Source organism: Amphiprion ocellaris, chromosome 19, assembly GCF_022539595.1.
Source record: "Amphiprion ocellaris isolate individual 3 ecotype Okinawa chromosome 19, ASM2253959v1, whole genome shotgun sequence".
Taxonomy (NCBI): domain Eukaryota; kingdom Metazoa; phylum Chordata; class Actinopteri; family Pomacentridae; genus Amphiprion; species Amphiprion ocellaris.
This window is the reverse complement of record NC_072784.1, coordinates 9,521,350-9,542,404: the sequence shown is the minus strand read 5'-3', so window position 1 is coordinate 9,542,404 and position 21,055 is coordinate 9,521,350. Positions and strand designations below refer to the sequence as shown.

The 21,055-nt window shown below is 42.8% G+C and overlaps 2 protein-coding genes across 2 annotated transcripts in view; one reads left to right on the top strand and one right to left on the bottom strand.

Annotated features, from left to right (window-relative positions):
* Window positions 1–603: 603 nt before the first annotated feature.
* LOC111563045 (suppressor of cytokine signaling 7-like) lies at window positions 604–15,487 on the top strand. The gene is given in 11 exon segments (XM_023261931.3): window positions 604–2,277; window positions 2,279–2,610; window positions 5,109–5,170; window positions 5,282–5,386; window positions 5,788–5,925; window positions 8,972–9,108; window positions 9,182–9,350; window positions 9,454–9,582; window positions 10,876–11,011; window positions 11,209–11,376; window positions 13,241–15,487. Coding segments are annotated over 10 exon segments (2,736 nt in total). The 5' UTR covers window positions 604–897; the 3' UTR covers window positions 11,357–11,376; window positions 13,241–15,487.
* A 2,518-nt stretch (window positions 15,488–18,005) lies between these two features.
* The window catches only part of LOC111563049 (properdin), a 7,795-nt gene continuing 4,745 nt past the window's right edge, over window positions 18,006–21,055 (bottom strand). Inside the window, exons 7-10 of the mRNA XM_023261936.3 lie at window positions 20,888–21,055; window positions 20,613–20,810; window positions 20,075–20,198; window positions 18,006–18,907 (exon numbers count right to left, since the gene is read on the bottom strand). The exon at window positions 20,888–21,055 is cut by the window's right edge and continues 6 nt beyond it. Coding sequence (XP_023117704.2) covers window positions 18,778–18,907; window positions 20,075–20,198; window positions 20,613–20,810; window positions 20,888–21,055 — 620 coding nt within the window. The 3' untranslated portion in view covers window positions 18,006–18,777. The remainder of the gene's footprint in view (window positions 18,908–20,074; window positions 20,199–20,612; window positions 20,811–20,887) is intronic.

Here is a 21,055-nt window from a genome sequence, read left to right as displayed (position 1 = left end):
CAAAATACAAAAAATTAATGTTAGAACTCAAGTAAATACTAGTAAATATTAGTACTACAAAATAAAATACAGCTAACTATAAACACGGCATATAAAAAGAAATTGTTAAATAAATCCAGCAGTCAGTACAAAATGACAGCAGAAGCTTAATACAAATAGATATCTATTATCACTGTAGAGACCATAAATTACAGTGGATCAGAACCATAAAATAAAACAGCACGAAGACAGTAAAATAAAAACAACAAAAATGGTGGAAAATGAAACTACAGAAACTGAACCAAAGATAAAGTTCAGTTCACAGCTGCTGAACATTTAAAAATGTAGACCAGCGATAAAAGCTTTTTAAATAAAATCTAGAACATCTGAAAACCTTCAATAACAGTAACAACAATATCACAAGTATAATAACAATAACGACAGTAACAATTATAAAACAATAGTGATGACAATAATGACAATAACAGTAATAATAATCATAATCAAAGATGGGGGGGTTCGGACCATCTGGTTGGTTCCGGTTAGCAGATGAGGTTTCTGCTTATCAATCAGTCTGATCGATTATCGATGCCGCCTGCGCAGCCCCCCGCCCCCCCTCATCATCACATCCATGTTGTCTGACCGGAGGATGAGTCGGTAGGAGGCTAACGGCTAACGTCACGGAGCGGCGGCACCGGCCCGGTTCTTCATGTCCCTTCATGTTCTGACGTCGTCCAGTGGAGCCGTTACCGTCACCAACCGGTCCGGACTACACATGGCTGCGGGTCGGTGCTCGGCCGGGCTGCCCGGGTAGCTCGGCGGGGAGATGCCGCAGCTAGCCGCCGTTAGCTCCGCAGCTGTTTGTGTCTGTGGCTGTTATGTAACGGAGGTAGCCGACAGCTAACGTTAGCCGCCGCCATGAACGACGCGCAGCAAGAAATGTCTCCGGACTTCGTCCTGATGCGGCTCGTGTCCGCCGCCGAGTACGACCGGCTGGACGAGCCCGACGACCTGATGTCCGGAGGCGGCGGCTTCGGGCCCGTCAAAGCGGCGCTGGGACACCGCGGCGGCGGGTTCGAGCTAGACTCCAGCGGTCCCTCGGCAGGCCTCGGCTCGGCATCCCCGCACTACAGCTCGCCGCTCCACGGGAAAGGAGAGCTTGACGGCGGCCTGGTGTTGACGCAGGCCTCGCCGGGCTCCGAGGCGCCACTCTCTCCTCCGCCGCCAGAGGACTTTGCCGTAGCGGCCCAGCGGTTTGTGGACTTCCCAGTGCCGCACGGCCACAGCTCGGGGGGGCCCGGGTCCAGGGCGCAGTTGATGGTGTTCCAGAATCTGCTGCGGTCCGGAGACCGGATCCTGGAGTGCGGGTTGGAGCAGCCACCCCCGGGGTTCCTGCAGGAGGAGCAGAGACAGCAGCACGACCCGGACTCAGGGACCGGTCCTGGAGGTACCACGGCTGGGCCCGGAGGCGGGAGGGACCAGAACTCCCACTGCGTCCCCCCTACAGAGGACAGCCTGCAGCCACAGCCACAACTCCTGCAGTGGCACCCTGTCCTCCGGCTGTCCAAAGGCTCTGACGGCTCCCAGGACCCCCAGCAGGGCGTCCCAGTTCTGGACTCTGATCCCGGGTCTGTGCTGTGCCACAGACACCGTCTGCTGACAGACCGGCTGGCGAAGTGGCCCCCAGGCCTGCTGGACCAAGCCCTGCGTGTGGGGCTTCTGGAGCCCAGGAAGAACTGCCCCTCAGGGGGTGAGGACCCGGTTCTGGCTCTGGCCCGGAGGCTGGGTCAGCTGGGTGAGGGGAGGGAGGGAGGCGGGGGGGAGGACACGGTTCTCCCCCTCTCTCGCTGCTCCTGCCACAGCGTCCTGGCACCAGGCCCGGGGGGCATGGGGCCCGGCGAGGACCCGAGCGAGACCAGCGACGCCCTGCTGGTCCTGGAGGGTCTGGGGTCCGAGGAGGTGGGGGGCCTGGGGCGGGGTGGGGATGGTCAGGAAGCTGACAAAGGGGATGTGGGGGGGGTTGGCGGCCTCCCTGGGGGGGCAGGGCCGGTGTTCTCCAGTGGAACCCTGAGTGGGCTGATGCGGCAGGTCCACCGGCTGGCAGAGGAGGCGGGGGTCTGCACCGACAAAACCTGCCGCTCCACGCTGGCCGTCCTCCCCCCCCATGGCTCCGCCTCCTGCCCCTACCCGCCTGTCTGCCCCCAGGCTGCCACCACCCTCAGCGGGTTCCAGACGTCCTCCGACCCCCTTCCCACCTCTGGCCCTGACCCGGCCCCCCAGCCCGCAGCATCAGCACCAGTCCCGGTCCCAGCCACAGAGCCGGGCTGCCACCCCCAAGCTCGGCGTGGCCTCAGGGGGGCCTGGCCGGGCCGCCTCCCCCCTGGTGGTCCTGGAAGGTGAGATGGGGGGAGGAGGGGGAAGGGAGGGGGAGAAGACACCACGGGGGAAGTCCAGGAAGGGGGGCTCCCTTAAGATCCGACTCAGCAAACTGTTCAGAACCAAGAGCTCCAGCGGCGGGTCGGGGGCGCTGCTGGACAAGAGGCCGTCCCTGGCTTCATCCACCTCATCTGGGGGGAGTCTGCTGGACGTGTGGGGGTCCACCTGCAGCAACACTGACCAGGACAGCAGCAGGTGAGTCTCATCAGACCAGACCAGTTGATCAGAGATGGTTTATCAGACCGGATCAATCGATCAGAGAGGATTTATCAGACCGGATCAATCATCGTGGTTTATGTTAAACCTGATCAATCAGATATGATCATTGATCTTCATATCAGACCATATCATTTGTTCGATTAGATTTATCAGAACTGATCAATTGGTTTATTATTGATTTTCACTTCAGCTCCCTGACAACTGAGATGCTTATCGCCATAACAACAGCGGGTACATGGGGTGGACAGAATAACAGGAACACCTGTTGTCACACTAAGAAAAGCCTCATTGACAACTGATTGATCAGTCACAGATTTATGGATCAAATAAACCACATTTATTGTATATTCAGTTTATCTACTGAAATGTGAAAAGTTTTTGCTCCTTTTTGTTCTGAAGTTGCTTTGTTTGTTCGTCTGCAGAAATTCAGCAGCGACAGTTTATCAGCAGCTATTTTAACGATTAAATGATAATTTCTTTTTGCAAAAATGTCAAATGTAAGTTTTCAGCTTCTTGAATGTGAAGGTTTTCTGCTTTTCTTCATCTCATGTGATAATAAAAGGAATGTTGTTTAATTTTGGACAGTTTAGGAGACTAAATAACATTTAAGAATGTCACTGTATTGTCACTGTAACCTTTTGCCTTTTCTCAGACATTTTCTCAGTAAAATAATGAGCTATTAATTTACTCCACAGCCCAGAGTGAAAATATTTACTTTATTATCACGTGAGACAGAGAAAAGCAGCAAATCTTTATGTTTTCTGTTCAGAAATCAAATGATGGAAATTTTCTTCACAGACCTGAAAGTTTTGTCTTCTAACATCCAAAATATTCACTTTACAAAGATGCAGAACAAAACCAGTCTCTTCTTTCCACCGGGTTCACCTAAAAATGACTAAATCAATTAAAATGGTCAGTTATTGTGATCAAAAGTTTAATCTGCTGCTGTTTGCACCTAATTTCTTTTTCTGTGAGAAACGCTGAGCTGCTGTAAGTCAGAAGTCAACCAGTTTCTGCAGCTTTTTATTACTTTCACATCAACTGTTTGGTCTCTAAAACGTCAGAATGCATCATTTTTCACCACTTTCTGGTCATTTTGTGTCACTTTCTAGTTGCTTTGTGCCACTTACTGGTCATTTTGTTTTACTTTTTGATGATTTTGCATCATTTTGTGCCATTTTCTGCTCATTGTACAGCAATAGAAAAGTGAACAGATTCAATGTATTTGTCAGATAAAAAAGAAATCATAATTTTACTGTTAATCCAACAAACTTCACTCAGTTCCAACTGTTGTCATGGCGATCAGCATCCTCAATGCTCAGAGAGAGGAAGGGAGGAGGAGGAGGCGTTGCCGCGGCGACAGCCTTCTCTCAGTCAGAGCAGATGAAGCTGGTGAGACAGCGCTCGTCTCCGTGGCAACACAGTTAGGATTCTAGAGATGTGAACCGTGCGGGGGAGGGAGGGGCGCCAGGTGAGACTGTGACGCCATCACTTTGCTCACCTGTCGCCACCTGGTAACCATGGAAACTAAAAGCACCTGTGCAGGTGAGCAGCTGAGAACGACATCATTGCAGAGCAGATGATGATGACAATAATGATGATGATGGAGATGATGGTGATGGTAGTGATGATGGTGATAATGATGATGAAGATGACAGTAATGATGATGGTGATGATGATGGAGATGATAATGATGATGAAGATGACAGTAATGATGATGGTGATGATGATGATGGAGATGATAATGATGATGATGACAGTAATGACGGAGATGATGATAATGATGGTGGTGTGATGATGATGACAGTAGTGATGAAGATGATGGTGGCGATGATGATGACAGTAATGATGATGATGATGATGAAGATGACAGTAATGATGATGGTGAAGGTGATGATGAAGATGACAGTAATGATGATGGTGATGATGGTGGTGAAGGTGATGATGAAGATGACAGTAATGATGATGGTGATGATGGTGGTGAAGGTGATGATGATGATGATGAAGATGACAGTAATGATGATGGTGATGATGATGATGGAGATGATAATGATGATGATGACAGTAATGACGGAGATGATGATGATGATGATGATGGTGGTGTGATGACGATGGTGATGACAGTAGTGATGAAGATGATGGTGGCGATGATGATGACAGTAATGATGATGATGAAGATGACAGTAATGATGATGGTGAAGGTGATGATGAAGATGACAGTAATGATGATGGTGATGGTGGTGAAGGTGATGATGATGATGAAGATGACAGTAATGATGATGATGGAGATGACAGTAATGATGATGGTGATGATGGTGAAGGTGATGATGATGATGATGATGATGACAGTAATGATGATGATGATGGAGATGATAATGACAATGATGACAGTAATGATGATGAAGATGATGACAGTAACGATGATGATGATGATGATGAAGGTCAGCTTGAATTAAACCCTGTTTGTCTGTCAGGCTGCAGGTTTCCAGACCTCACAGTGCCTTCTCTCCGGTGCCCTTCACTCCTGCTTTCACCGGTGAGTTCACACTTGTTCAAGTGAAGTGTCTGTCTGTCTGTCTTCCTTCCTCCTCACACTAACATTTCCTGCTGCTCTAATCCTCTCACCTGTCTGTCACCTGTCCTCCAGGTGAGACGGTGTCTCTGGTTGATGTGGATATTTCTCGCAGGGGTGGGAGCTCCCTACACCCTCCCACTCCTCCTCCTCCTCCCAGGCGGAGTCTCAGTCTTCTCGGTACTTTACTTCTTCTTCTTCTGCTTCTGCTTTTGGTTTCTGTTGTTCTTTCTGTCTGTCAGGCTGTCCTTAGGTTCTGCAGGTGACTCGGGTAGGAGAATCTTCTTTTCGGTCTGACTATTCACTCTGAGTTCTTTTATTTATTCTGAGTTCTTTTATTTATTCTCAGTTCTTTTATTTATTCTCAGTTCTTTTATTTAATCTGAGTTCTTTTGTTTAATCTGAGTGCTGTCACACTTGGATCGACGGTTGACTGTTTCTCTGGTTGTTCTTGTTCCTGTTTTTACTTCACTGTAGCAGTAACCGTTTACGTACAGACTGGAGGATCAGAGTGAATCTACAGATGTTGTGTCTCTGGAACACCTGCACATTGTAAACGTTGTTCTGTCTCTGGCCTCCAGATGATTTCGGGGGTCCTCCTCAGCATCAGGGGCCCTTCATGGAGCGCAGCGTTGGGGCCTCCATGCAGTCTCTGCCTCCCCGGCCGATGGCGCTGCCCTCCTCCCTCAGTACCATCCAACACAGCCTGAGCCTCAACGGTAAAACTCCAAACACAGCCTCTGCTCCAGACGGGTTCATTTATTATGAATGTGTATAGCTGCAGGTTTGCTGTTATTTAGTGACTTTAAACTGTGTCACTGGAAAAAGTTCTGATTATGTTCAATCAAAAAGGTCTTCAATTGAATTGAATGAATTCCATAGAAACTGGAACAGAAACAAGCTGAACAAGACGGACGTATTTCAAATTTTAACTTTCTATCTTTAATTTTGATGATATGTTTTAATTTTGACTTTAGATTTTTGATTTTTAAAAGTTGTCAAATTGTGCATTTTTATTAATTTTCTTGCTTTATTTTAAAATTCTGCATTTTGATTTCCAATTTCAAGCATCTATTTTAAAAACGTTCATAGATTTTGATGTTTTGTCTTTATTCCTGACCCTTCATTTGATATTTATGCTTTTATTTTTAAATATAGATTTTTTTTTTTTCAAACTTCTCTTCTTTTAACCCTTTGATGCGCAGCGTGGGTCAGGAGATATCCATTTTCCATTGGATTTGGGTCACTTTTGACCCATGTTGCGCATCAAAGGGTTAAAAACTTCACTTATTACTTCCAAATTTTGACCATTTATATAAAAACTTGCTTTTTGTTTCCTGTTTTGACTGTTTTATGTGACTGTTTATTGTGACTTTTGATTTTGAATTTTGAGTCTTTTTTTCAAACTTTTTATTTCAGACTTTATCTCTTTATTTTTTTTTAAAGATTTACTTAAAGATTTCTTTAAAATCTTTATTCAGAATTTTTGCTTTTAATTACAAATTTTGACTTGTTAAAAGACGTGAATTTCTGCTTCAGACTTTAAAATCTTAAAAAATTTAGCTGTTTGAAAATAACTTGACTGCTTACTTCCAACTTTGACTCTAGGTAAAAAATTAAAAATGTGACTTTTTATTTCAGACATTTTGTCCTTTTTTTTGTTTTGAAATGACACCGACTTCTCCCAAAAGACAGTAAGACGATGTGCAAATATTATTTCTCAGCTTTTATTTACAGTTGAACAAAACGTGGCATGTCCAAAAATGTATTCATAAATTTACAAAGATGCAGAACAAAAACCAACAACTCTTCTTTCCACCAGGTTCACCTAAAAATGACTGAATCAATTAAAATGGTCTCCAATTCTTCTGATCAACAGTTTAATCTGCTGCTGATGAATTACTCACCTTTCTCAATAATCAATAGTCTGTATTGGTTGTTCCAGCAATGAAACACTTACTATAATTGCTGACCAGCTTGTTGCACATCTCCACTGGTATTTTTGCCCATTCGTCTTTTGCAATGAGCTCCAACTCTTTCAGGCTGGAGACTCTCCTTGCCTCACCCTGATCTTTAGCTCCCTCCACAGATTCTCAATTGGATTCAAGTCAGGACTCTGGCTGGGCCACTCCAAAACGTTAATGTTTTGGTCTGCTAACTATTTCTTCACCACTTTTGTTGGTCGTCATCGTGCTGAAGTGTCCAGTGGTGCTCAAGGCCAAGTTTCTCTGCAGGCTGCCTGATGTTGTTGTTGAGAATGTTGATGCATTCCTCTTTTTTTCATGGTGCTGTTTATTGTGTTTAGGTTCCTTGTCCATTGGTTGAAAAACACCCCTAAAGCATGAGGTTCCCACTACCATGTTTGACAAAGGGGATGGTGTTCTTAACTTTTTGAAGGCTACATCATTGTGGCCAAATAATTACATTTTTGTTTCATCTGACCATAAAACAGAAGACCACAAGTCTTCTTCTTTGTCCAGATGAGCATTTGCAAAGACAAAGCGGGCTTTTCTGTGCCTTATCTGGAGAAGCAGCGTCCTCCTAGGTCTGCGTCCGTTGGACTGTCTGCCTTGAGACGTTGCCACCAGCAGGGCCCAGATTCTCCAGGACGGCCTTGGTGGTGATCTTGGGATTCTTTTTCACCTCTCTCACTATCCTCCTGGCCAGCACAGGTGTCACTTTTGGGTCATCTGAGATTTTCCACAGTGTGGAACGTCTTGTATTTTTTAATAACACTTTGCGCTGTAGCCACTGGAGCTTTAAAACATTTAGATATGGCCTAGTAGCACTTTCCTGACTTGTGAGCAGTCGGAGGTCCTCAGTGAGCTCCTTCGTCTTAGCCATGACTGTCCACAAACCAACTGCAGATAGCTTCTGTTTGTCACTTGTTGAGTTGATTAGAACAGCTGTTTCCAATAAATCAGGGTAATTTGGATGCTTTAGAACAGCTTGGACTATTATAGAACCTTGGATTTTCCCATAGACTGTGACAGCTTGAACACGCCACTTTTTGTTTAACCCTCCTGTTGTCCTCATTTATGGCACCAAAAAATATTGTTTCCTTGTCTGAAAAAAATCCAAAAACTCAGCAAAAAAAAAAAATCCCCAGATTTCTGAAAATTTGCAAAACCTTCAGGAAGAAAATTCCAATAATGCCTTAAAAGTTTCCCGTAAAAGTTTTGTTTTTAAAAAAAATCCCCCAAATTTGGCTAGAAAATTCTTGTAAATATTTTCAAAAAATGAGTAAAAATCTTCCAAAAAATCTTGAAAATGTCTAATGTGATTACATATATATGTGTAAAACTTCTAATATTTTCTTTAAGAACATTCACAAAAGAAATCAACCAAAATCCAGTGAAATTCGCTGGATTTTGGTTGATTTTTTTGTGAATGTTCTTAAGAAACATTTTTAATATTTCTTTTTTCCGTCAAAAAATGTTCAAAGATTTCCCAAAAATGTTGAAAATGTGGACATCAGAAATTTCACTGTGAAAATATATATTTTTTCCACATTTTCAAACTTTAAAACGGGTCCATTTTGACCCGCAGGACGACACGAGGGTTAAATAAAAATAGAAGCTGAGAAATATTTTTTCAGTTGTCTTACGAAGTCATAAAAAAAGACTTGCTGGTTGAATAAAAGTAACTTCAGGTCAAAGTATTTCGGCCTTGATTGTATGTATTGTGTAATATAATTCTGTATTCAGAATATTGTGGGTCAAAAGTTTGTCCGTATGAAGTTCTATCCGTCTGGTGTTCTGTCAGACACCTTCCTGAGGGGTTTACCCCGACCGGTACCGCTGCGACCCGACGGCCACCCGCCGCCCCGACTCGCCCCCCGCTGCCCCCTCAGTCGACCCGACGCCGGCAGCTTCGCCACCAGCCTCAGAGAGCTGGAGAAGGTGGAGCCTCTCTATTTCTGACATTATGGGATGTAGCGATGGGGGCGGAGCTAACCTCTGTGTGTGTTTGCAGTGTGGCTGGTACTGGGGTCCGATGAACTGGGAGGATGCAGAGATGAAGCTGAAGGGGAAACCAGACGGTTCTTTTCTGGTCCGGGACAGTTCGGACCCTCGGTACATCCTGAGTCTGAGCTTCAGGTCGCAGGGCGTCACGCACCACACACGCATGGAGCACTACAGAGGTAACACACACACCTGAGGTCACATGATTGTGTGTGTGTGTAGGTGTGTGTGTGTGTGTGTGTGTGTGTGTGTTTAGACGTTCACATTTTTCTGTCCGTGCAGGAACCTTCAGTCTGTGGTGTCACCCTAAGTTTGAGGATCGATGTCACTCTGTGGTGGAGTTCATAGAAAGAGCCATCATGCACTCCAAGAATGGGAAGTTCCTCTACTTTCTGCGTTCACGAGTCCCAGGTAAGCAGCCAATCAGCTCGCACCGTCAGTCCTCACCTGCAGGACTGAGTTTGATTCACCTGAACATGAGAAATACTTCAAAGAGAACCAAAAAGAAAGGGCAACACTAAACCGCTCATGTCCAGAAATATGTGGACGTGTTAGCTTACATCCTAACTGAAAAGTTCAGGCGTCCAAATACTTTTATTGGTGTTTTTTTTTCCTATGGTGTGGAAACTGTCTGGCCAAAAATATATAACGTACTATTTAAACTTGATGTCTAACTTGGCCAAACATACTGAGTGGCCAACACAGCGTGACCAAAAATATGTGGACATACATTGACACCAAGTCTATATTAACACAAGTGGCTGTGAGTTGCTTTTGTCCACATACTTTTGGCCAGCATATTTAAACTGAGTGTCCTCCTGAGCCAATTACATCAAGTGGCCAAACGTATGTGGACACTCATTCATTGCTTTGGTGAGCTGCTGACAGATGTAGTTCTCAGGGAACAGCAGCACATGTTCTCATGATGTTCTCATGGTGTTCTCAGGATGTTCTCATGGTGTTCTCAGGATGTTCTCATGGTGTTCCCAGGATGTTCTCATGGTGTTCCCAGAATGTTCTCATGGTGTTCTCAGGATGTTCTCAAGATGTTCTCATGGTGTTCTCAGGATGTTCTCATGGTGTTCCCAGGATGTTTTCGTGGTGTTCTCAGGATGTTCTCATGATGTTCTCATGGTGTTCCCAGGATGTTCTCATGGTGTTCTCAGGATGTTCTCAGGATGTTTTCATGGTGTTCTCATAATGTTCTCTTTGGGTTCTCATGGTGTTCTCATGGTGTTCTCAGGATGTTCTCATGGTGTTCCCAGAATGTTCTCATGGTGTTCTCAGGATGTTCTCATGGTGTTCTCAGGATGTTCTCATGGTGTTCCCAGGATGTTTTCGTGGTGTTCTCAGGATGTTCTCATGATGTTCTCATGGTGTTCCCATGGTGTTGTCATGGTGTTCTCATCGTGTTCCCATGATGTTCCCATGATGTTCTCATGATGTTCTTAGGATGTTCCCATGGTGTTCTCATGATGTTCTCAGGATCTTCTCATGGTGTTCTTAGGATGTTCTCATGGTGTTCTCATGATGTTCTCGTGTTCTCATGATGTTTTTATGATGTTCCCCTGATGTTCTCATGATGTTCTCATGATGTTCTCATGGTGTTCTCATGATGTTCTCAGGATCTTCTCATGGTGTTCTTGGGATGTTCTCATGGTGTTCTCAGAATGTTCTCATGACTTTCCTCCTGTGGATTCTCAGGTCTGCCCCCCACCCCAGTCCAGCTCCTGTATCCCGTCTCCAGGTTCAGCAGTGTTAAATCTCTTCAGCATCTCTGTCGCTTCTGCATCCGGCAGCTGGTCCGAATCGACCACATCCAGGAGCTACCGCTGCCCACGTACGTACCTGTTCCCACACCTGTCTGGGACCTAAGTCACACACACCTGAAACCTGGTCAGGATCCAGAAATATGTGGATGCAATTAATATCATTCTAGTGTTTGTGTATGAAAAAAGTGGTAATCTTTGTTAGAACATTGGATTTAAACAGCAGACAGTCTGGTGCAGCTGCTGACCTCTGACCTGCTGCCTTCAGGCCTCTGATCGCCTACCTGAGGAAGTTCTACTACTACGACCCGGAGGAGGAGATCAGCCCCACACTGAATGAGCTGAAGGAACCGAGGGAGGTGAAGGAGCCGAGCCCTGATCAGAGCAGCCAGCTGGGGGTCGAGTCCCAGACGTAGCACCGGAGCCCAGAGACGGCGTGAGTCCAACCACACAACGTTCTACACAACTTTATCTGAAAGCTGAAGGAACAGTTCCACAGGAAGTCAGTTGTTGACTGTCAGGGAATCAGGGACTGAGGAGAACCGTAGTTCAGGTGTGTCCAAGAGATCCACTGATTATCAGCTTAGTTGATTACTGAAACTGATATTTGGCTTTTCCAGTTATTGGTATCATCATTTATATTGACTGACTATTGCTAATTGACTCTTCCTGATTGGCTTAGATGTCATGAGTAACAGGCAATCACAGCTGTTGTTTACACAGACAAGCACATTAGCAGCAACTGATTAAGTTACACAGAAATACCAATAATTCACTATGTTAACAAGTGGTGCAGCTGGAGCTGATTCTGCTGATGTTAACACTGAGAGCCTAGCTGTGTCTCTTAGCCTGCGGCTAATGCTATCTGTCACACCATAATATGATTCTAAAGTCAGATTAACTTTAACTCTGTTCTGACACAAAAACAACCTGCAAAAATTGCACAAGAAGCACAAACATCAACACTGGACATTAGCAGCTTTCACAGTGGCTAATGCTGTGCTAACTGCTAACAGCTAAGCTAGCAGGCAGCCACATGTTCATGTTCAGTTATAGTAGTAGTCATTATTAGTAATTCATCACATGCTCTTAACAAAGAACATTTCATTTATATCCATTCAAATTGTTGGTAATCTGGCTTTCTTAATGACTAGTAATTATTTTCAACTTTGACTCTGAAAAAGCCCCATCAGTTGATCACTAGTGTTGATGCATGTTGAAGCTGGCTAGCTCTTTATGCTGAGCTACGCTGCACACAGACATGAGACAGAGATCCAGAACAACTTGTTACTCAGAAAACTTTTCCTTCAACCTTCAGTTTAACTGTTATAAACATCCTTAAATGTGTTTCTGCTTCATCTAAGTGAGCAACAACAATGATTTTGATGTATTTTTGTTTTTTGAGCTGTATAACAAAAAACAGTCCCATGTTCACTAATGTTCATCACTGAAGTTTGTACCTGCCGATTGGCCAGTTAAATTTTTGTGGAAAAAAACTGAACTACAAGATGAGTGAACAAGAACAGAATTTATTTTTCCAAACTGAAGAACATCAGTCATCTGCTGGGTGTCAACTGGCTGGATGATGATTAACAAACTAAGGCCCCATTTACATGACAACGTTTCACCCGAAAACACAAAAGTATTTCCTTTGCCTTGATGGGGTTACACGACAACGGAGTGAAAAAAAATATGCCTTTACATTGGAACGCTGGAAGGACTGAAGACGCTGTAGTGTAAACCCCACGTGTCCACTACAGATTCCTCTACAGACTAGAAGAAGTAGAGGTGGGCTGATTATCTGGCGTATATATTGAATACATCTTTGCTGATTGCAGTAGAGGCGCAATAAATGCACATTTTGCTGAAGGAAATTCAATAAATCCAGTAGACTCAGCAGCACAAGCCCAACACGGTAGTCTGCCATTGTTCCTGTTGTCGTCTGGTTTGCGTATGGCAACTAGAATAAAAGTGTAAATGTACAAAGCGGAGCGAGACATCAGTGTTCTCACTGAAAACTCCGGCTACTCGTTCACACGGTGACGGCGGCTGTTACGTTTGAGAAAAATTCCACACTGGAGGCCGTATTTAAAAGTTTCCATTATAGGTCGTCTAAAACTCCGTTTCTGGCTGCAACACAACAAAACCTTGTGTCCTAAAACTGTTGTCATGTAAACAGGCCCTAATATTCTTAATAATAATAATAATAATAATAATAATAATAATAATAATAATAATAATAATAATAATTTGACTGAAATGATGAAGCTCTGTCTTCTTCTTCTCTTGTTTTTCTGCAGATCTTTTCTTTTCTTTGTTTCTTGGACTCTGAAGGACGTTCAAACTTTCAAACCGCAGCCAATCAGCTCGTTCCGCTCAGTCCTGTATCCGGGCGGGTTTCAGATGATCCGTCCTCTTCCAGGCTCTCTGATTGGCTCACAGGGAGTCGCCAGGAGAGGGACAGGGGATGTGGAGACTCTGCCTCTCTCTGATGTCATCACTGAGCAGCCGGACTGAAGGACGTTAGCAAAGACGCTAAACTCTCCAAAAGAGCCTCAATGAGGACCAACGGCGGCTCTCGTCTGGGATCATGTGACCTCCAACGGCCAATCAAACGCGGCCGCAGTTTTACTGCAACAACAGAACCGAGTCAGAACTCCAACAAGAATCCAACTCAGAGTCCACGAGACACTTTCAGAGTGGAAGTGTCCAAAAAAACCCCACAACAACATTATAACAAAGAGACGCACAAAATGTCGAAATGACAACAATGTGATATAAAATGGCCACAGAGAGACTAAAAAACAAAACAAAACACAGAAATGTCAAAAAACATACAAAAAAGACAAAGGAGAAAATGACAACAAAGACAGAGTGACACCGATGTGATCTAAAATGACCACAGAGTCCAAATAATGACTAAAAGACATAAACACAGAGACATTAAATGACTACAAAAACACAAAAACTTACAATGAGACATAAAATGACAATCAAAGACACACAAACCATCTGAGTACTGAAAGGTTGTAACTTGGAGAATAAATTCATCGACCAGTCAATAAAAATAATCCACAGGTTTTATAGTTGATGAAGAAAAAGTGAGTCTTTTGGGGATTTTGAACTTTTGGTTGAACAAAACAGAAGTTTCAAAAGTTTTACTGGCTCAGATTTTACTAATAATCACATTAATCAACCTGCAGAATGTGAACTGCAGTGAAAAGCAGCATATCGTCTCCAGTTCGCCTGAAAAACTAATAAACAAACTTCAGTGGCTAGTTGATGCTAGCTAACGCCAGAGCAGCCATGTTTTTAATTTAACAACATCTGTAAAGTGTTTTTGAAGAGGTGGAGACACAGACAGAATAACAGTTCAGTCTGTGCTGCTCTGCTCCCAGAGCTCCTGTAACCATTTGGGGAAGAAGTTTGTTGTGACTCAGATTTCTTTCAATGCTGAAGAAACTGTTTGATAATCAAATAATAATTGAGGAAGTTTTTTTAGAAAATCTGTCAAACATTTTCTGGTTCAAGAATCAGTTTCTTTTCTTGATTGTAAACTGAAGTTTTCATAATTTTCTCTTCTTTTACTGAATAAATGAGTATAGTTAGTGGAAAAAACACAACTTAAACTAAAAGGTCTCAGCTTCACATCTCATGTTCAAAAAGACGTCTCGGTTTATCGAGCACCAATTGAAAATGTAAACGTTCAGTTCTTACCTGAAAATAAAAATGTGCAGTTTGGACTCTGAGTTGGACCGAAGCTTCATCACTGATCAGTGATAAGGCCGAAACATCTGGAGAACAGCTGGAACGTGTGGGAGGCGGAGTCTGAATGCAGGTGTAGATGTTACTGATACTGTCACACAGCAGGATGTTGGGTTCATTCATTCATTTATTATTGTCATCATTGATTATTTTCTGGATGAATCGATCAGCTGTTTGGTTCTAAATCATCAGAAAATGTTTAAAATGTGGATCAGTGGTTCCTCAAATGTCTTGTGTAGTCCGAAGATCTTCAGTTTACTGTCATAAAGGAAAGAAAATATTCACAGTCAAGAAGCTGAAATGACTGAAACTGATAAATCAGTTATCAGAAGAGTTGGAGATTAATATTTAAAAATTCAATTTTTCAGGAGAATCTAAATAGTTCCTCTGATGTCAGGTTTGAAATGAGCTGCCAGCAGGTCAGACTCCGCCTACTTTCACGGCTGACCAATCACAACACAGTAACGGTGCTGGGTCACATGGTTCTGGTCGGGTTTCATCGTACCTTCCGACAGTCCGTGGGAGGAAACGGGATCCTGGAGGCGACGCCGCTCAGCTACCAAAAAATAAAGGAGAGTAGCGTTACCGTGACGACTACTGAACTAGGAGGCTTCACTGGGAACACTGGAGCCCTGAGGGTCTCCTCCATGATGTCAAAGTGGACACATGAGTGATGTATGTGCTCACTGAAGGACCAATCAGTCACCTGTCAATAAAACAGTGGGCGGGGCTGACGGTACACCTGTCTGAAAAAAAACCCCACCCTGATTCTGACCCTCAAACACCTCACTGACGAAGGTTTCTGGTTTTAAATGCCTGCTTCACTTTGCATTTTATTTCACAACTTGAACAACTTTTACACTTATTTTACTTCAGTTTGATGAAAAACTGCGTAAAATATGAAGAATATTTCAGTAAAATTGAATCATTTAAACAGTGAAATGTAAAAATCAGATCCTCGCCATCTTTTATCTGTACTAACTTTATTAATCATCAAAGTTTTGCCTTTATACTGTGAATATTCCCAAAGTTCCAGGCCCTTAAATTACATAGGGGCGGGTCCAGATATTTTAGGATGAAGAACACATTTGAGTTGTGGTAAAAACTGACACCAGATCCTCACAAAAAAAAGGTACATTTACCATTAACATTACCACAAAGACAGGTGAAATTGGTCCAGAAAGATGCACAAAAAGATAAGAAATAACCACAAAAATACGTATGATCACTACAAAGTGGCCCAAAATCATCACAAAACGACGCAAAGTCACAACAAAAACACAACTGCCACAATAAGAACTGTGAGCATTAGTATTATGGGATGCGTTGTAGTGTGAACAGTAAAACTGCAGCAGTTAATGTCTGACAGAGTTGTAAAAACAATCATTGGTACCTTGGATATGTTTGCTTGAATTCACCTGAGAAAACTTTAAGAAGTGCATTCTGGGTAAACTTTCAAGGCTCATATCAGCCGTGTGGTAGGTGGTTGGTTAGAACAAGTTATAGGCAATGAAATAAGCATCATCTGTAGACAGGATTCACTCTGAGAAGAAACTACCGCTTTAAAACATATTATTTCCTCATTTTGTACTTTGCTACATCTCTTTTGAATGAAGGGCTCTGATTGGTCGGCCACAGCAGGTCACTCAGATCTCTGCTGATTACGTTGCTGATAAGGAACAGAAGGAAAAGCTTAGATGTCAGACCAGGAAATACAGGAGACGCTACCTGTTGACCGAACACAGGACATCTGGAGAACGTAGAGCTTCACCGAGTGCTGCTACCACGACGACGGAGAATCTCCTCAGAACAGATGTTTGTTTTCAGCTGCGTTTGTTTCTCAAAAAATGAATATTTGAGCTCATTAACAGAAAATTGGATAATGCAGAAGTGAACCAGTGATATTTAGCTACTGTGCAGTTCCAAACAGTCAACAGAGATCAATGCTACTCAGATATTGTTGTAAAAAAAAAAAACTTGCTGAAAATGAGTAAACAGGCAGGTTTTTAAAAATTTGTAGTGTTTGATATTTCAATCTACAATTTCACAATTATCTTTATAAATACAGGAGGTCCTCAACTTACGTCGGAGTTCCGTTCCTACAGCGCGATGCAAGTCGATTTTCGCTGTAAATCGTAACTCCAGCAAAAATGTAAACAAAGCCGTTAAGTGCATTACAATATTGATCAGTTCTTCAGAAAAGTCATGAATACCTATGACCAAAGCCATCTTATAGCATCACATGGCAACGTATTTGTCAGCTCCACTTGCTGTCTAGTTCCACGTAACCAGTTCCGACGTGACTACGAAACGCCGTAAGTCGAGGGCGTCATAAACCGAGGACTTCCTGTATCTGTATTTGATGCTACAAAACATTCAGAAATTGTTCTTAAAATGTGATGATTGAAGATGGAATGATCCTAATTTATTTTATTTCTAACTTCCTGCTGCTCACAGACAATAATCTACTGCAGAAGTTTAAATCCTTCAATGCTTCAACAAACACAAAAACCAGAAGGAAGCGTTTCAGAAACACGTCGGAGGTTCTCACAGGAACCAACAGAACACAGGTGAGTAAACAGGAAACACTAACGTTATTTTTAAGATGTCATCTGATGCTCAGAGAATATTTTAAAGATATTTAATGTTCCAATGAGGTTACAAGTGAACTGAGAACATTTGAATTATGTACCACAGTAGCACAAAAAAAATGTTCCTTAACCCTCCTGTTGTCGTCATTTATGGGCACCAAAAAATATTGTTTCCTTGTCTGAAAAAAATCCAAAAATTCAGCAAAAAGAAATCTACAAATTTCTGACAGTTTGCAAAATCTTCAAGAAGAAAAGTCCAATAATTCCTTAAAGGTTTCCCTTAAAAATTTTATTTAAAAAAAAATGTTTAAAAAAAAGCTTGCAAAAAAAATTCTTGTAAAAATTTTCCAAAAATGAGTAAAAGGCTTCCAAAAATCCTAAAAATATCTAAAGTGATTACATATATATCAGTAAAACTTCTAATATTTTATTTAAGAACATTCACAAAAAAATCAACCAAAATCCATTGAAAATCGATGGTTTTTAGTTGATTTTTTTGTGAATGTTCTTAAACATTTTTTTTTACATTTTTTTCCACCAAAAAAAGTTCGAAAATTTCCCAAAAATGTTGAAAATGTAGACATGAGAAGTTTCGCCGTGAAAATATATTTTTTTCCACATTTTCAAACATTAAAACGGGTCAATTTGACCTGTAGGACGACACCAGGGTTAAACAACATTTTAAAAAATCTGTTCTCGAAGCCTCAGATGGTTTTTGTAAGAAGTTCCTTTAATGTTATGTACTAACACTCTGAGAATGTTTTGGGCATGTTGTTAAGGAACACATTACAGAACCTATAAAACGTTCCCACAGTGTTACGGGACAACAAAGATGGAACATTGCAACATTTGGTTTTGAAAACGTTCCTGCAAAACAGTCTAAGAACATTTTCAGTCATCCTGAATCTAAGAAGAACATTCAGGCAACTGAAAAACAAATCCAGCTGAAAACATTACTCTGCAGAACGGTCTCAAAATGTTTTTAGAACAAATAAATTGTCTGATGGGCCAGTTGAAGCTTTTCATGTCCACCAGGATTCTCATGCAGAACGTCTAGTCGTGTTCTGGTTCTTCTCAAACTGCGACTGAACCTGAGAAACAAACTTCTGAACTCCATTTGTAGAGTTACTGATTAATTCACAGCCTTTTATTGCGAAAGCAGAAAACATTTCAACACAAACACATGAAGGAAACGGAAACATTCACCTTTAAACTGATAACTGGATGAACGGGATCTTAAATCCACTGATTATAAATTTAAAGGACTTTTATAAAAACAAGCATTCAAAGCCAAAGATCCAACATTTTACAGCATTTCAGACGATTAAAAAGACGTGAGCTTCATGTGGCGGCCCTTCAGAGGGTCTCGACCTCCAGGTTGGGAACCGCTGTGACAAACTAATCTGATAACAGCAATGACTGCAGCACTGCAGAGAGTCGATGAACACGGTGAGAGTTGTTCAAGTCATCAGTGAGCTGCTTCAGCTGCAGGCTGGAACATTGAGGCAGGGTTCCACTTGGTGCCTCTCTCCTCCATCAGGCGGAACGCCACAGTCGGCCAGCGGAATACCGAAGAACGTGGCCTTCTCCCTCTGCCGGCCTATGGTGGGACTGAAAACAGAAATGGGAAGCTCTGTGTTATTACAGCATCTATAAAGGACAACAAATAAAGCCGTTTCTCTCCTGAATGTTTGACAGTGGTGTGTTTATTCAGCGATTTCCTCCATTTTCCTGTTTTAGCTTTTGTTTTAGCTTTGGGTTTCGTTCCAGGTTAAGCTTAAAGCTTAGCTTTGGCTTTAGCTTCAGGTTTAGCTTTGGGTTTATCCTCGGGTTTAACTTCAGGTTTAGCTTAAAGTTTAGCTTCAGGTTTAGTTCCAGGTTTAGCTTCAAGCTTAGCTTTGGGTTTAGCTTCAGGTTTCAGTTTCAGGTTTAGCTTCAGATTTAGTTTTGGGTTTAGCTTCAGGTTTAGTTCCAAGTTCAGCTTCAGGTTTAAGTTAAAGGTTTAGCTTTGGGTTTATCTGCGGGTTTAGGTTCAGGTTTAGCTTTGGGTTTAACTTCAGATTTAGTTTTGGGTTTAGTTTTAGGTTTAGTTGCAGGTTTAGCTTCAGGTTTAGCTTTGAGTTTAGCTTCAAGTTTAGCCTTAGGCTTTGCTGCAGGTTTAGCTTCGGGCACAGCTTCAAACTCTACCTTGTCCTCTGCAGTGACTGTAAATCACCTGGATGACATCACAGCGTCAGCTTGTGTCTCTTTGCAGAACCTTTGCTTTGCCTTGTGTTTCTGTTGTCGTTCTACTTTGTTTTGTTTCTTTGTGGTATTTTTATGAGATTTGTGTGGTTGGTTCACATTGATATGTGTCTCATTTGTGTTTATTCTTGTGCATCTACTGATGTTCATTTTGTGTATTTTTTAGTCACTGTGTGTCTTCTGGTCTCTATTTGCAGCAGTGTGGGATCTATTTGTGTTCACGTGGTTGTTGTGAGTCTGGGGTAGTTGTGTATCTAACAGTGGTTCTGCTGTGTGTCCTTCTCCTTTTGTGTGTTGTAGCAGTTGTTTGACCTGTTTGCATTTATTTGTGTCTCTCCTTCTGCTTTTCCTGATTTTCTTCATCACTGCTTCATATCTCTTCGTTGTTTTATTGACTTTCCAACAAGAAATGTTCAACCTCACTTCAAACTCTGCTGGATGTCGACAGCAGTTTCTTTAGATCATTTGATTTGCAGTTTCTGGCAGCAACGTATCCTCCTACCTCCTCTGTTGCTGTGTGATCAATAAACTCACCTGTAGTTGCTGAAATCAGGTTGACAGATTCTCTTCCTGAATCGTTTGGGGTTGTCTTTTGCTGATATTGCACAAGTTGGTCGACACAAACTCCACGTTTCCCAACCATCCCAGCTGCCCTTCACTGGAACACAGACCTGATCGATCAGTTATCAGTACCTCTTAAACTCCACATGATTCATCAGTAATCAATATTTTATAAGAATTTGAAATCAGGAGATGTTTGTCTTCATTGTGAAGATGCTTTTCTCCACTGTGAGGGTGTTTTTTTCATTATGAAGATGTTTTTCTTCATTGTAAGGATGTTTTAAAAACTGTGAGGATATTTTTCTCCACTGTGAAGATGTTTTTCTACACTCTAAAGATTTTTTTTCTCCACTATGAAGATGTTTCTCGTCAGTGTGAGGATATTTTTCTCCAGTGTAGATGATTTTCTTCATTGTGAAGATGTTTTTCTTCACTGTGAGAATGTTTTTCTCCACTATAAAGGTCTTTTTCTCCCTTGTGAAGATGTGTCTGGTTTGTTAGTTGGACTCACCTCTACATCTGTTGACATCGTAGCAGACCCGTCGGTCCATCAGACTGTCTCCACTGCAGATGGACCCGTTATGAGCTCGATGGAGACATTCTCGTACTCGACTTTGACTGCCACCCACCTGCTCACAGCGGATGGACCGTGCACCAAACGGGTATTTACACGGACTCCATGCCGACCACTCCGACCAGACGCCGTCCACTGAGGACAGACAGAACCACACTCAGACACAAACGGGCTGAACGTTTGGAGCCTCCATCACTCATAGACCTCCGTACCTGGACAGTGGACGTTAGTGGAACAGATGCTGCTTCGACGTCCTTCTCCAGGACACGGACGGCCGCCATGTTGGGGGGCGGGGCTGTCGCACCTTCTGATGGACACCTGAAGCCCCACCCCACAGGTAACAGGACAGGAAGTGAAGGGCGACCAAGATCCCCAACCCC